The following is a 14,270-nucleotide window of genomic DNA, read 5'->3' as shown; positions in this document are numbered from 1 at the left end:
CTAGTCCTGGAGCACAAAGCGTATGTTCAGTCTGTGTCCGGGAAGTTGTCCCTTAACTTTCCAACTCTCCTCTGTAGGTAGTTTCAATGCCCTGCTGAGAGAGCTGGTGGCAGAGTTCACACTGACTGATAACTCAGCCAACACCACCACCTCGTTGCTACGCTCCCTCTGTCACTATGACGACAGTGTTCTGATGGGGTCCTGGCTACAGGAGACTGACCACAAGTCTATCGAGGACCAGGTAACTGACCTACTGTAAAGGTTAGAGGTTACGGTAAAGCGAAGTGCCCATCTCCCCATTGATGACTCCAAGCGGATGGAACATGACACAATTTTCATATAGAAATACATTGTGTAGAACCTCGTGGTTTTCTGTCAGCTAGGATCGTGTCCGATCTGTTTTATTCTATTTCTATCTGCAATTTTCAGGACGTTTCACATCACTGAATACACCCCCTGCTTTTGTTAATTGTGTGTGTGTGTGTGTGTGTGTGTGTGTGTGTGTGTGTGTAGCTCCAGCCCAACAGTGCGTCAGGCAGTGGCGCTCTAGAACACGACCCCTCCTCCATCTACCTGAGGGTACCGATGGGCGAGGCCATGCCTGGGCCCCTCCCCCTTGGCGTTTCTGTCATCGACGCCTCCGTCGCTCTGTTCGGAGTGGTGTTCCCTCATGTCTCCTTTAAACACAGGTGAGACTACCTGTCAGTCCGAACTCTGACCCCTAAAACATGTCAGAGACCTGGTCCCTGGTCAACTGACATTCCTAGAATAATCTAATAATGTTTGTCTCGGTCTTCAGAGGTGTCCAGGCCTTCAGTAGTTGAATCAGCTATGCTGCTTCTAGATGGTGTCAAACCGGGAGACTGGCCAGGGGGTACTTCAGGAGAGCTTTGGGACTGGCCAGGGGGTACTTCAGGAGAGGTTTGGGACTGGCCAGGGGGTGCTTCAGGAGAGGTTTGGGACTGGCCAGGGGGTACTTCAGGAGAGGTTTGGGACTGGCCAGGGGTGCTTCAGGAGAGGTTTGGGACTGGCCATGGGGGTACTTCAGGAGAGGTTTGGGACTGGCCAGGGGGTGCTTCAGGAGAGGTTTGGGACTGGCCAGGGGGTACTTCAGGAGAGGTTTGGGACTGGCCAGGGGGTACTTCAGGAGAGGTTTGGGAAACTAGAAACAGGGACTGGCCGGGGGGGTACTTCAGGAGAGGTTTGGGACTGGCCAGGGGGTGCTTCAGGAGAGGTTTGGGACTGGCCAGGGGGTACATCAGGAGAGGTTTGGGACTGGCCAGGGGGTACTTCAGGAGAGGTTTGGGACTGGCCAGGGGGTACTTCAGGAGAGGTTTGGGACTGGCCAGGGGGTACTTCAGGAGAGGTTTGGGACTGGCCAGGGGGTACTTCAGGAGAGGTTTGGGACTGGCCAGGGGGTACTTCAGGAGAGGTTTGGGACTGGCCAGGGGGTACTTCAGGAGAGGTTTGGGACTGGCCACTCTCCTCTGGGGGTACTTCAGGAGAGGTTTGGGACTGGCCAGGGGGTACTTCAGGAGAGGTTTGGGAAACTACAAACAGGGGGACTGGCCGGGGGGTACTTCAGGAGAGGTTTGGGACTGGCCAGGGGGTACTTCAGGAGAGGTTTGGGACTGGCCAGGGGGTACCTCAGGAGAGGTTTAAGACTGGCCAGGGGGTACTTCAGGCTGAGGTTTGGGACTGGCCAGGGGGTACTTCAGGAGAGGTTTGGGACTGGCCAGGGGGTACTTCAGGAGAGGTTTGGGACTGGCCAGGGGGTACTTCAGGAGAGGTTTGGGACTGGCCAGGGGTACTTCAGGAGAGGTTTGGGACTGGCCAGGGGTACTTCAGGAGAGGTTTGGGACTGGCCAGGGGGTACTTCAGGAGAGGTTTGGGACTGGCCAGGGGTACTTCAGGAGAGGTTTGGGACTGGCCAGGGGTACTTCAGGAGAGGTTTGGGACTGGCCAGGGGGTACTTCAGGAGAGGTTTGGGACTGGCCAGGGGGTACTGTTCAGGAGAGGTTTGGGAAACTACAAACAGGGGGACTGGCCAGGGGGTACTTCAGGAGAGGTTTGGGACTGGCCAGGGGGTACTTCAGGAGAGGTTTGGGACTGGCCAGGGGGTACTTCAGGAGAGGTTTGGGACTGGCCAGGGGGTGCTTCAGGAGAGGTTTGGGACTGGCCAGGGGGGGTTCTTCAGGAGAGGTTTGGGACTGGCCAGGGGGTACTTCAGGAGAGGTTTGGGACTGGCCAGGGGGTACTTCAGGAGAGGTTTGGGAAACTACAAACAGGGGGACTGGCCAGGGGTTCTTCAGGAGAGGTTTGGGACTGGCCAGGGGTACTTCAGGAGAGGTTTGGGAAACTACAAACAGGGGGACTGGCCAGGGGGTGCTTCAGGAGAGGTTTGGGACTGGCCAGGGGTGCTTCAGGAGAGGTTTGGGACTGGCCAGGGGGTACTTCAGGAGAGGTTTGGGACTGGCCTGGGGGTACTTCAGGAGAGGTTTGGGACTGGCCAGGGGGTACTTCAGGAGAGGTTTGGGACTGGCCAGGGGTACTTCAGGAGAGGTTTGGGACTGGCCTGGGGGTACTTCAGGAGAGGTTTGGGAAACAGTTTTTTTATTAATCTCTCACATTTCTCTGTGCTCTCCTTCCCCTCTCCTCCCCATCTCCTTCCCCTCTCCTCCCCTAGGCTGCAGATGCTGGACCACTTTGCAGAGTGTATTAAACAGGCCAAGGGGGTCAGACAGCAGGCTGTCCAGCTCAACATCTTCACCGCTGTCCTGAGCGCCCTCAAGGTGAGGCCTTTAACTCCTGTTTATCTCCTAAACACAAAGCCTTTCCAGTAGTGGCAGCTTACTCTTGGATATGAGATGGGAGCACATTGGACTGTGTATTTTTATTTATATATTTATTTTATTTTACCTTTATAGGTATTCGCCTACCTCCTCATGCCTTTTGCACACAATGTATATAGACTCGCCTTTTTTTGTACTGTGTTATTGACTTGTTAATTGTTTACTCCATGTGTAACTCTGTGTTGTCTGTTCACACTGCTAAGCTTTATCTTGGCCAGGTCGCAGTTGCAAATGAGAACTTGTTCTCAACTAGCCTACCTGGTTAAATAAAGGTGAAATAAAAAATAAACAAATATTTAACTAGGCAAGTCAGTTAAGAACAAATTCTTATTTTCAATGACGGCATAGGAACAGTGGGTTAACTGCCTGTTCAGGGGCAGAACGACAGATTTGTACCTTGTCAGCTCGGGGGTTTGAACCTGCAACCTTCCGGTTACTAGTCCAACGCTCGAACCACTAGGCTACGCTGCCGCCCCATTGACTGATATGTATCAGGGAGAGAAACCCTCCTGTAGGTTTTAACTCCAACCCTGTTCCTGGAGAGAGACCCTCCTGTAGGTTTTAACTCCAACCCTGTTCCTGGAGAGAGACCCTCCTGTAGGTTTTAACTCCAACCCTGTTCCTGGAGAGACACCCTCCTGTAGGTTTTAACTCCAACCCTGTTCCTGGAGAGAGACCCTCCTGTAGGTTTTAACTCCAACCCTGTTCCTGGAGAGAGACCCTCCTGTAGGTTTTAACTCCAACCCCCTGAGAGAGACCCTCCTGTAGGTTTTAACTCCAACCCTGTTCCTGGAGAGAGACCCTCCTGGAGGTTTTAACTCCAACCCTGTTCCTGGAGAGAGACCCTCCTGGAGGTTTTAACTCCAACCCTGTTCCTGGAGAGAGACCCTCCTGTAGGTTTTAACTCCAACCCTGTTCCTGGAGAGACCCTCCTGTAGGTTTTAATGCCAACCCTGTTCCTGGAGAAACCCTCCTGTAGGTTTTAACTCCAACCCTGTTCCTGGAGAGAGACCCTCCTGGAGGTTTTAACTCCAACCCTGTTCCTGGAGAGAAACCCTCCTGTAGGTTTTAACTCCAACCCTGTTCCTGGAGAGAGACCCTCCTGTAGGTTTTAACTCCAACCCTGTTCCTGGAGAGAGACCCTCCTGTAGGTTTTAACTCCAACCCTGTTCCTGGAGAGAGACCCTCCTGTAGGTTTTAACTCCAACCCTGTTCCTGGAGAGAGACCCTCCTGTAGGTTTTAACTCCAACCCTGTTCCTGGAGAGAGACCCTCCTGTAGGTTTTAACTCCAACCCTGTTCCTGGAGAGAGACCCTCCTGTAGGTTTTAACTCCAACCCTGTTCCTGGAGAGAGACCCTCCTGTAGGTTTTAACTCCAACCCTGTTCCTGGAGAGAAACCCTCCTGTAGGTTTTAACTCCAGCCCTGTTCCTGGAGAGAGACCCTCCTGTAGGTTTTAACTCCAACCCTGGAGAGAGACCCTCCTGTAGGTTTTAACTCCAACCCTGTTCCTGGAGAGAGACCCTCCTGTAGGTTTTAACTCCAACCCTGAGAGAGACCCTCCTGTAGGTTTTAACTCCAACCCTGTTCCTGGAGAGAGACCCTCCTGTAGGTTTTAACTCCAACCCTGTTCCTGGAGAGCTACCGTCCTGTAGGTTTTAACTCCAACCCTGTTCCTGGAGAGAGACCCTCCTGTAGGTTTTAACTCCAACCCTGTTCCTGGAGAGAGACCCTCCTGTAGGTTTTAACTCCAACCCTGTTCCTGGAGAGCTACCGTCCTGTAGGTTTTAACTCCAACCCTGTTCCTGGAGAGAAACCCTCCTGTAGGTTTTAACTCCAACCCTGTTCCTGGAGAGAGACCCTCCTGTAGGTTTTAACTCCAACCCTGTTCCTGGAGAGAGACCCTCCTGTAGGTTTTAACTCCAACCCTGTTCCTGGAGAGAGACCCTCCTGTAGGTTTTAACTCCAACCCTGTTCCTGGAGAGAGACCCTCCTGTAGGTTTTAACTCCAACCCTGTTCCTGGAGAGACCCTCCTGTAGGTTTTAACTCCAACCCTGTTCCTGGAGAGAGACCCTCCTGTAGGTTTTAACTCCAACCCTGTTCCTGGAGAGCTACCGTCCTGTAGGTTTTAACTCCAACCCTGTTCCTGGAGAGCTACCGTCCTGTAGGTTTTAACTCCAACCCTGTTCCTGGAGAGAAACCCTCCTGTAGGTTTTAACTCCAACCCTGTTCCTGGAGAGAGACCCTCCTGTAGGTTTTAACTCCAACCCTGTTCCTGGAATAGAAACCCTCCTGTAGGTTTTAACTCCAACCCTGTTCCTGGAGAGAAACCCTCCTGTAGGTTTTAACTCCAACCCTGTTCCTGGAGAGAGACCCTCCTGTAGGTTTTAACTCCAACCCTGTTCCTGGAGAGATAAACCTCCTGTAGGTTTTAACTCCAACCCTGTTCCTGGAGAGAGACCCTCCTGTAGGTTTTAACTCCAACCCTGTTCCTGGAGAGAGACCCTCCTGTAGGTTTTAACTCCAACCCTGTTCCTGGAGAGAGACCCTCCTGTAGGTTTTAACTCCAACCCTGTTCCTGGAGAGAGACCCTCCTGTAGGTTTTAACTCCAACCCTGTTCCTGGAGAGAGACCCTCCTGTAGGTTTTAACTCCAACCCTGTTCCTGGAGAGAGACCCTCCTGTAGGTTTTAACTCCAACCCTGAGAGAGACCCTCCTGTAGGTTTTAACTCCAACCCTGAGATAAACCCTCCTGTAGGTTTTAACTCCAACCCTGTTCCTGGAGAGAGACCCTCCTGTAGGTTTTAACTCCAACCCTGTTCCTGGAGAGAAACCCTCCTGTAGGTTTTAACTCCAACCCTGTTCCTGGAGAGAGACCCTCCTGTAGGTTTTAACTCCAACCCTGTTCCTGGAGAGAGACCGTCCCTCCTGTAGGTTTTAACTCCAACCCTGTTCCTGGAGAGCTACCGTCCTGTAGGTTTTAACTCCAACCCTGTTCCTGGAGAGAGACCCTCCTGTAGGTTTTAACTCCAACCCTGTTCCTGGAGAGAGACCCTCCTGTAGGTTTTAACTCCAACCCTGTTCCTGGAGAGAGACCCTCCTGTAGGTTTTAACTCCAACCCTGTTCCTGGAGAGAAACCGTCCAGGAGGGGCCCTACAATGTATCCTGTCCTCTCTTCCCCAATGAACCAGCCAATCGTCTCTCCTCCCTGTAGGGTCTGGCAGAGAACAAGTCCACCCTGGGTCCTGAAGAGGTTCGTAAATCTGCCCTGGCGCTGGTGATGGGCGCTCTGGACAACCCAAACCCCATCCTGCGCTGTGCTGCTGGGGAGGCCTTGGGAAGGATGGCGCAGGTGGTGGGAGAGGCCACCTTCATTGCCCGCATGGCACAGTACAGCTTTGACAAGTACGACCCGTCTGTTACTCATATCTATCCAGCTTCATGTGTCACAGGACTTTCCTCTCTGAGATCTCTTGACCTGCTTGACCTCGTGTTATTTTCTCTTAACCCCCTTATTGAACGCATTAACATTCCCCCTCCCCCCCTCTCCTCTCCTCTTCCCTCTCTTCCTCTCTTCCCCTCTCTTCCCCTCCCTTCTCCTCTCTTCCCCCTTCCCCTCTCCCTCTCTTCCCTTCCCCTCTCCCCCTCCTCTCCTCTTCTCCTCTCTTCCCTCTTCCCTCTCTCTTCCCTCTCCCCTCCCCCTCTCTCTTCCCTCTTCTCCTCTCCTCTCTCCCCTCCCCTCTCCTCTCTTCCCTCTCCTCCCCTTCCCCTCTCTCCTCCTCCTTCCCTCTCCTCCCCTTCCCTCTCCCCTCTTCCACTCTCCCTCTTCCTTCCCTCTCCTCTCCTCTCCTCTCCCTCTTCCCATCTCCTCTCTTCCCATCTCCTCTCTTTCCCATCTCCTCTCCTCCCATCTCCTCTCTATCCCTCTCCTCTCCTCTTCTCCTCTCTTCCCTCTCCTCCTCTTCCCCTCCTCTCCCTCTCTTCCCCTCTCCTCTCCTTCCCCTCTCTCTCCTCTCCTCTTCCTCCCTCCCCTCTCCCTCCCCTCTCCTCTCCTCCCCTCTCTTCCTCTCTTCCCCTCTCCTCTCTTCTCCTCTCCCTCTTCCCCTCTCCTCTCTCCTCCCCTCCCCCCTCTCCCTCTCTCTCTCCTCTCCCTCTCCTCTCTCTTCTCTTCTCCTCTCTTCCCATCTCCTCTCTTCCCATCTCCTCTCTTCCCATCTCTCTTCCCTTCTCCTCCTATCCCTCTCCTCCCCTCTCCTCTCTTCCCATCTCTCCTCTCCTCTCTTCCCCTCTCTCTCCTCTTCCCCTCTCCTCTCTTCCCCCTCTTCCCCTCTTCCCCTCTCCCTCTCTTCCCTCTCTCTTCCCCTCTCCTCCCCTTCCCCCTCTCTTCCCCCTCTATCCCTCTCCTCTCTTCCCCTCCCCTCTCCCCCCTCTTCCCTCTCCTCCCCTCTTCCACTCTCCTCTCTTCCCTCTCCTCCCCTCCCTCTCCTCTCTCCTCCCCTCTTCCCCTCTCTCTCCCCTCCCTCTTCCTCCCCCTTCCCTCTCCTCCCCCTTCCCTCTCCCCTCCCCCTTCCCTCTCCTCTCCTTTCCTCTCCTTCTCTTCCCCTCTCCCCCTCTCCCTCTCCTCTCTTCCCTCCTCCTCTCTTCCCCTCCCTCCTCTCCCTCTCTTCCCCTCTCTTCCCCTCTCCTCTCTCCTCCCTCTCTCCCCTCTCTTCCCTCTCCTCTCTTCCTCTCTCCCTCTCTCTTCCCTCTCTTCCCTCTCCTCTCCTCTCTCCCTCTCCCTCTCTTCCCCTCTCTTCCTCTCTCTTCCCCTCTCCCCTCTCTTCCCCTCTCCTCTCTTCCTCTCCTCCCCTCTCTTCCTCTCTTCTCCTCTCCTCTCCTCTCTTCTCCTCTCTCTTCCCTCCTCTCCTCTCTTCCCTCTCTTCCCCTCTCCTCTCTTCCCTCTCTCCCCTCCCCTCTCCCTCTATCCCTTCTCCTCTCTCCCCCTCTTCCTCCCCTCTCCTCCCCTCCCTCTTCCTCCCTCTTCTCCCCTCTCTTCCCCTCTCCCCTCTCTTCCCCCTCTCCTCTTCCCCTCCCCTCTCTTCCCTCCCTCCCCTTCCCTCTCCTCCCTCTCCCCCTCCCTCCTCCTCCTCCCTCTCCTCCCCCTCCCTCTCTCTCCCCCTCCCTCCCCTCTCCTTCCCTCTCCTCTCCTCTCTTCCTCCCTCTCCTCCCTCCCTCTCTCCCCTCCCCTCCCCTCTCTCTCCCTCTCTTCCCTCTCTCCCCTCTCCTCTCTTCCCTCCCCTCTTCCTCTCTCCCTCTTCCCTCTCCCCCCTTCCCTCTCTTCCCCTCTTCCTCTCTCTCCTCTCCTCTCTTCCCCTCTCCTCTCTTCCCTCTCCTCCTCCCCTCCCCTCTCTCCTCCCCCTCCCTCTCCCTCTCCTCCTCTCTTCTTCCCTCTCTTCTCCTCTCCTCTCTTCCCTCTCCCTCTTCCCCTCTCCCTCTTCTCCTCCCCTCTCTTCCCTCTTCTCCTCTCCTCTCCTCTCCTCTCCTCTCTTCCTCTCCTCTCCTCTCTCCCTCCTCTCTCTTCCCTCTCTCCCTCTCTTCCCTCTCCCTCCCTCCCCTCTCTCTCCCTCCCTCTCCCTCTCCTCTCTTCCCCTCTCCTCTCTTCCCTCCCTCTTCCCTCCCCCTCCTCTCTCCCTCCCTCTCTCCCTCTCTTCTCCTCTCCTCTTCCTCTATCCCTCTCTTCCCCTCTCCTCTCTTCCCCTCTCTCTCCTCTCTCTACCCTCTCCCTCTCTTCCTCCCCTCTCCTCTCTCCTCCCCCTCTCCCTCTCTTCCCCTCTCCTCTCTTCCCCTCCCCTCCTCTCTTCCTCCTCCTCTCTTCCCCTCCTCTCTTCCCTCTCCTCCCCTCTCTCCTCCTCCCCTCTCCTACTCCTCCCCTCCCTCTCTTCCCTCTCCCTCTCCTCTCTCTCTTCCCCCTCCCCTCTCTTCCCCTCCTCTTCCCTCTCTCCTCTCTTCCCTCTCCCTCCCCTCTCTTCTCCTCTCTCTCTCTCCCCTCTCCTCTCCTCCCCCTCCCTCTCTCCTCCCCCTCCCTCTTCCCTCTCCTCCCCTCTCCCCCTCTCCCCTCTCTTCTTCCCCTCTCCTCTCTCCCTCCCTCTCTCCTCTCTTCCCCTCTCCTCTCTCTCCTCCCCTCCCCTCTCCTTCCCTTCTCCTCTCCCCCCTCTTCCCTCTTCTCCTCCCTCCCCTCCCTCCCTCTCCTCTCTTCCCCTCTCTCCCCTCCCCTCTCTTCCCTCCCTCTCTTCCCTCTCCCTCCTCCCTCCCCTCCCCTCTCCTCTCTTCCCCTCTCCCCCTCCCCTCTCTTCCCTCTCCCTCTCTTCTCTCCTCCCTCTCCCTCTCCCCCTCCCTCTCCCTCTCCTCCCCTCCTCTCTTCCCTCCCCCTCCCTCTCTTCCCCTCTCTCTCCTCTCCCCTCCTCCCCTCCCTCTTCCCTCCTCCCCCTTCCCCCCTCTCCTCTTCCCTCCCCTCCTCTCTTCCCCCCTCTCTCCTCTCCTCCCCTCCCTTCTCCTCTCCCTCTCCCTCTTCCCCCCCTCTCCCCCTCTCTTCCCTCTTCCTCTCTTCCCCTCTCTTCCCTCTCCTCTCTTCCCTCTCTTCCCCTCTCCCTCTCTTCCCTCTCCCCTCTCCTCTTCCCTCTCCTCTCCTCTCCCCCTCCTCCCCTCCTCCTCTCTTCTTCCCTCTCCTCTCTTCCCTCTCTCCCTCTCCTCTCTCTCCTCCCTTCCTCTCTCTCTTCCCCTCCCTCTTCTCTCCTCTTCCCTCTCCCTCCCCTCTCTTCCCTCTCTCCTCCCCCTCCCCTCTTCCTCTCTTCCCCTCCCCCTCCCCTCTCCCCTCCCATCTCTTCCCTCCTCTTCCCTCCCTCTTCCCTTCTCCTCTTCCTCTCTTCCCCTCTCCCTTCCCCTCCCTCTCCCCTCTTCCCTCCCTCTCCCTCTCTTCTTCCCCCTCCAGACTCCAGACTGAGGTCAGCCCGTGACGTGGTCTCCAGAACAGGCCACTCCCTGGCTCTGGGCTGTCTGCACAGATACGTAGGAGGGATTGGTTCAGGACAGCACCTCAAAACCAGCGTCAGCATCCTATTGGCCCTTGCCCAGGATGGAACCTCCCACGAGGTCCAGGTGAGTGAACGGTGGACAGGTGAGGCTCTCCGAGTCTCAGGCTGCGTCCTGATTCGCCACCCTACTCCCGACGTGTGTACTTGAACACTCGCTGTAGTGGCTTTAAAAACTCAAACCTGCTGTATACTCTGTCAGAGGGGACTTTCCCACTATTATTAAATGGTAGAGAATCTGTACACAACCTGCTTCACGAAGACAGCTCCCTAATGCAAGTCTGGCCTGGACTTTGGAGAAGTGTAATGGGCCAGTTTCCCAGACCCAGATTAAGCCAAATCCTAGATTTTAAAAAGCAGTTTCATCTGATTCTCCATTGAGTTTGGTTGTTAGTCCAAGTCCTTAATATGTATCTGGGAAACTGGCCCAATGTTTAGTTCCTCCATAATCCTGTAAGCTTTTGATCTGTGACCTCTCTGTCTCTCCAGACGTGGGCCCTCCACTCCCTGGCTCTCATCGTAGACTCCAGTGGTCCCATGTATCGAGGCTATGTGGAGCCCACCCTCTCCCTGGTACTGACCCTGCTCCTAACCGTACCCCCGTCACACACTGAGGTACACCAGTGTCTGGGACGATGTCTGGGCGCTCTCATCACCACGGTTGGACCCGAACTTCAGGGTAATGGTCAATTACAACAAGACTACCATGTCTAGCTTCCAGGCTGGCTCGTTTTGTCACTGAAAGCATTAATGTGCCAGTAGAGGGCAGTATACTGCTTCTACATATTTACAGAGAAGTCATGAATCTTTACAGATTATAACTTCTCTTTGACTGCTAATCAAGGATGGACATAATTGACATACTTCAGTAAAAGTAAAGATACCTTAATAGAAAATGACTCAAGTGAAAGTCCCCCAGTAAAATACTACTTGAGTAAAAGTCTAAAAAATATTTGGTTTTAAATATACTGAAGTATCCAAAGTAAAAGTATTGCTTGTATTAAGCAAACTAGACGGCACCATTTTCTTTACAGATAGTCAGGGGAACACTCCAACACTCAGACATCATTTACAGATAGTCAGGGGAACACTCCAACACTCAGACATCATTTACGGATAGTCAGGGGAACACTCAGACATCATTTACAGATAGTCAGGGGAACACTCCATCACTCAGACATCATTTACAGATAGTCAGGGGAACACTCAGACATCATTTACAGATAGTCAGGGGAACACTCCATCACTCAGACATCATTTACAGATAGTCAGGGGAACACTCCAACACTAAGACACCATTTACAGATAGTCAGGGGAACACTCCAACACTAAGACACCATTTACAGATAGTCAGGGGAACACTCCATCACTAAGACACCATTTACAGATAGTCAGGGGAACACTCCATCACTCAGACATCATTTACAGATAGTCAGGGGAACACTCAGACATCATTTACAGATAGTCAGGGGAACACTCCATCACTCAGACATCATTTACAGATAGTCAGGGGAACACTCCATCACTCAGACATCATTTACAGATAGTCAGGGGAACACTCCAACACTCAGACATAATTTACAGATAGTCAGGGGAACACTCCAACACTAAGACATTATTTACAGATAGTCAGGGGAACACTCCAACACTCAGACATTATTTACAGATAGTCAGGGGAACACTCCAACACTAAGACACCATTTACAGATAGTCAGGGGAACACTCCAACACTAAGACATTATTTACAGATAGTCAGGGGAACACTCCAACACTCAGACACCATTTACAGATAGTCAGGGGAACACTCCAACACTCAGACATCATTACAGATAGCCAGGGGAACACTCCAACACTCAGACATTATTTACAGATAGTCAGGGGAACACTCCAACACTCAGACATCATTACAGATAGTCAGGTGAACACTCCAACACTCAGACATCATTACAGATAGTCAGGTGAACACTCCAACACTCAGACATAATTTACAGATAGTCAGGGGAACACTCCAACACTCAGACATCATTACAGATAGTCAGGGGAACACTCCAACACTCAGACATCATTACAGATAGCCAGGGGAACACTCCAACACTCAGACATCATTTACAGATAGCCAGGGGAACACTCAGACATCATTTACAGATAGCCAGGGGAACACTCATATCATTTACAGATAGCCAGGGGAAACCTCAGACATCAGTTACAGATAGCCAGGGGAACACTCCAACACTCAGACATCATTACAGATAGCCAGGGGAACACTCAGACATCATTTACAGATAGCCAGGGGAACACTCCAACACTCAGACATCATTTACAGATAGCCAGGGGAACACTCCAACACTCAGACATCATTTACAGATAGCCAGGGGAACACTCCAACACTCAGACATCATTTACAGATAGTCAGGGGAACACTCCAACACTCAGACATCATTTACAGATAGCCAGGGGAACACTCCAACACTCAGACATCATTTACAGATAGTCAGGGGAACACTCAGACATCATTACAGATAGCCAGGTGTGTTTAGTGATCCAGATCAGTAGAGATGACCAGGGATGCTGTCTTGCTAAGTCTGTGAATGAGACCATCTTTCTGTCCTGCTAAGTACTGTTGGGTGTCAGGGAAAATGTATGTAAAAAGTATATTATTTTCTTTCGGGATCTAGTGAGGTAGAATTTGTCAAAAATATAAATTGTTAAGTACAGATACCCCCAAAAAACTAAGTAGTACTTTAAAGTATACTGAAGTACTTTATACCAGTGTTGCTGATCTCTCTCTCTTTCTCTCCAGGTAACGGAGCGACCATCTCGACAATCCGCTCATCATGTCTGGTGGGCTGTGCCATCATGCAGGGTCACAGCGACTCCCTGGTGCAGGCAGCGGCCATATCCTGTCTCCAGCAGCTACACATGTTCGCCCCGCGCCACGTTAACCTCTCCAGCCTGGTGCCCTGTCTCTGTGTAAGTGGGGGGGTGGCAGGGCAGTAGTTGACCTGTGTGTGTGTGTGTGTGTGTTGTGGTAGTTGACCTGTGTGTGTGTGTGTGTTGTGGTAGTTGACCTCTGTGTGTTCCTTCCTCAGGTCCACCTGTGTAGCTCTCACCTGTTGCTGCGCCGTGCAGCGGTGGCCTGTCTGAGACAGCTGGCCCAGAGAGAGGCTGCAGAGGTCTGTGAGTACGCCATGAGTCTGGCCCGCAACAAGGACAGCACGGACTCAACCACCGTCAGTAAGTAGTGGACCTGACCAGGGACGGGCCTGACGCTAGACCAGGGACGGGCCTGACGCTAGACCAGGGACGGGCCTGACGCTAGACCAGGGACGGGCCTGACGCTAGACCAGGGACGGGCCTGACGCTAGACCAGGGACGGGCCTGACGCTAGACCAGGGACGGGCCTGACGCTAGACCAGGGACGGGCCTGACGCTAGACCAGGGACGGGCCTGACGCTAGACCAGGGACGGGCCTGACGATAAACCAGGGATGGGCGCCCGACGCTAGACCAGGGGCGGGGGCCCGACGCTAGACCAGGGGCGGGGGCCCGACGCTAGACCAGGGGCGGGGGCCCGACGCTAGACCAGGGGCGGGGGCCCGACGCTAGACCAGGGGCGGGGGCCCGACGCTAGACCAGGGGCGGGGGCCCGACGCTAGACCAGGGGCGGGGGCCCGACGCTAGACCAGGGGCGGGCTTCTGGCGCAGCAGATAGACTAGTCTGTAGGGGGTGGTGTGCCGCAGAGGTGTGATAATTTTGACGACATTGATTAAGTCTCTCTCTCTCTCTCACTCTCTTTCTTCTCAGATCTGAACATCACAGAGACTGGTTTGGAGGGGGTTCTGTTTGGAATGCTGGACCGGGAGACGGACAGGAAGCTTTGTCACGACATCCATGACACTCTGGGTCACATGCTCTCCTCGCTCGCCGTGGACAAGCTCTCTCATTGGTTGAAGCTCTGCAAGGATGTCCTGGCTGCTACGACAGGTCACAGTCTGTGAAACTTGACTTAACTAAGTGTTTGGTGACGGGTTTAAATAAACATGTCTTCTATTTATTTATATATATATATATATATCTCAATGTTATGCTCAGCGAAGTCATGACGAGGACATGATGTGGCCATGGAATGTTCTGTTGATATATTTTCGTCTGGCTGTTGGTCAGTCCGTGATATTTAATTAGGCCACTGGCCATATGGGTCTCATTGTCTTGTTGAATAATGTTTTTGTATTTTTAACTGTCCATTCTCCCTCCCTCGTCTTAAAGTTTCAGTGTAGTCAAAACTGGATTTTTCTGGGTTTTATATCATATATTTCCACACTGAGTTTGAAAGAATACTGTGAAAATTAT

General features: G+C 53.7%; 1 protein-coding gene across 1 annotated transcript in view; it reads left to right on the top strand.

Annotated features, from left to right (window-relative positions):
- The window catches only part of heatr5b (HEAT repeat containing 5B), a 73,347-nt gene that overhangs the window by 30,743 nt on the left and 28,334 nt on the right, over nucleotides 1-14,270 (top strand). The window contains 9 exon segments of the mRNA XM_064924504.1: nucleotides 78-241; nucleotides 514-689; nucleotides 2,687-2,792; nucleotides 6,068-6,258; nucleotides 9,828-9,987; nucleotides 10,410-10,599; nucleotides 12,721-12,890; nucleotides 13,010-13,154; nucleotides 13,725-13,904. Coding sequence (XP_064780576.1) covers nucleotides 78-241; nucleotides 514-689; nucleotides 2,687-2,792; nucleotides 6,068-6,258; nucleotides 9,828-9,987; nucleotides 10,410-10,599; nucleotides 12,721-12,890; nucleotides 13,010-13,154; nucleotides 13,725-13,904 — 1,482 coding nt within the window.

The sequence above is a fragment of the Oncorhynchus masou genome, chromosome 18 (assembly GCF_036934945.1).
Source record: "Oncorhynchus masou masou isolate Uvic2021 chromosome 18, UVic_Omas_1.1, whole genome shotgun sequence".
Lineage (NCBI taxonomy): Eukaryota > Metazoa > Chordata > Actinopteri > Salmoniformes > Salmonidae > Oncorhynchus > Oncorhynchus masou.
This window is presented reverse-complemented; position numbering and strand designations above follow the sequence as displayed.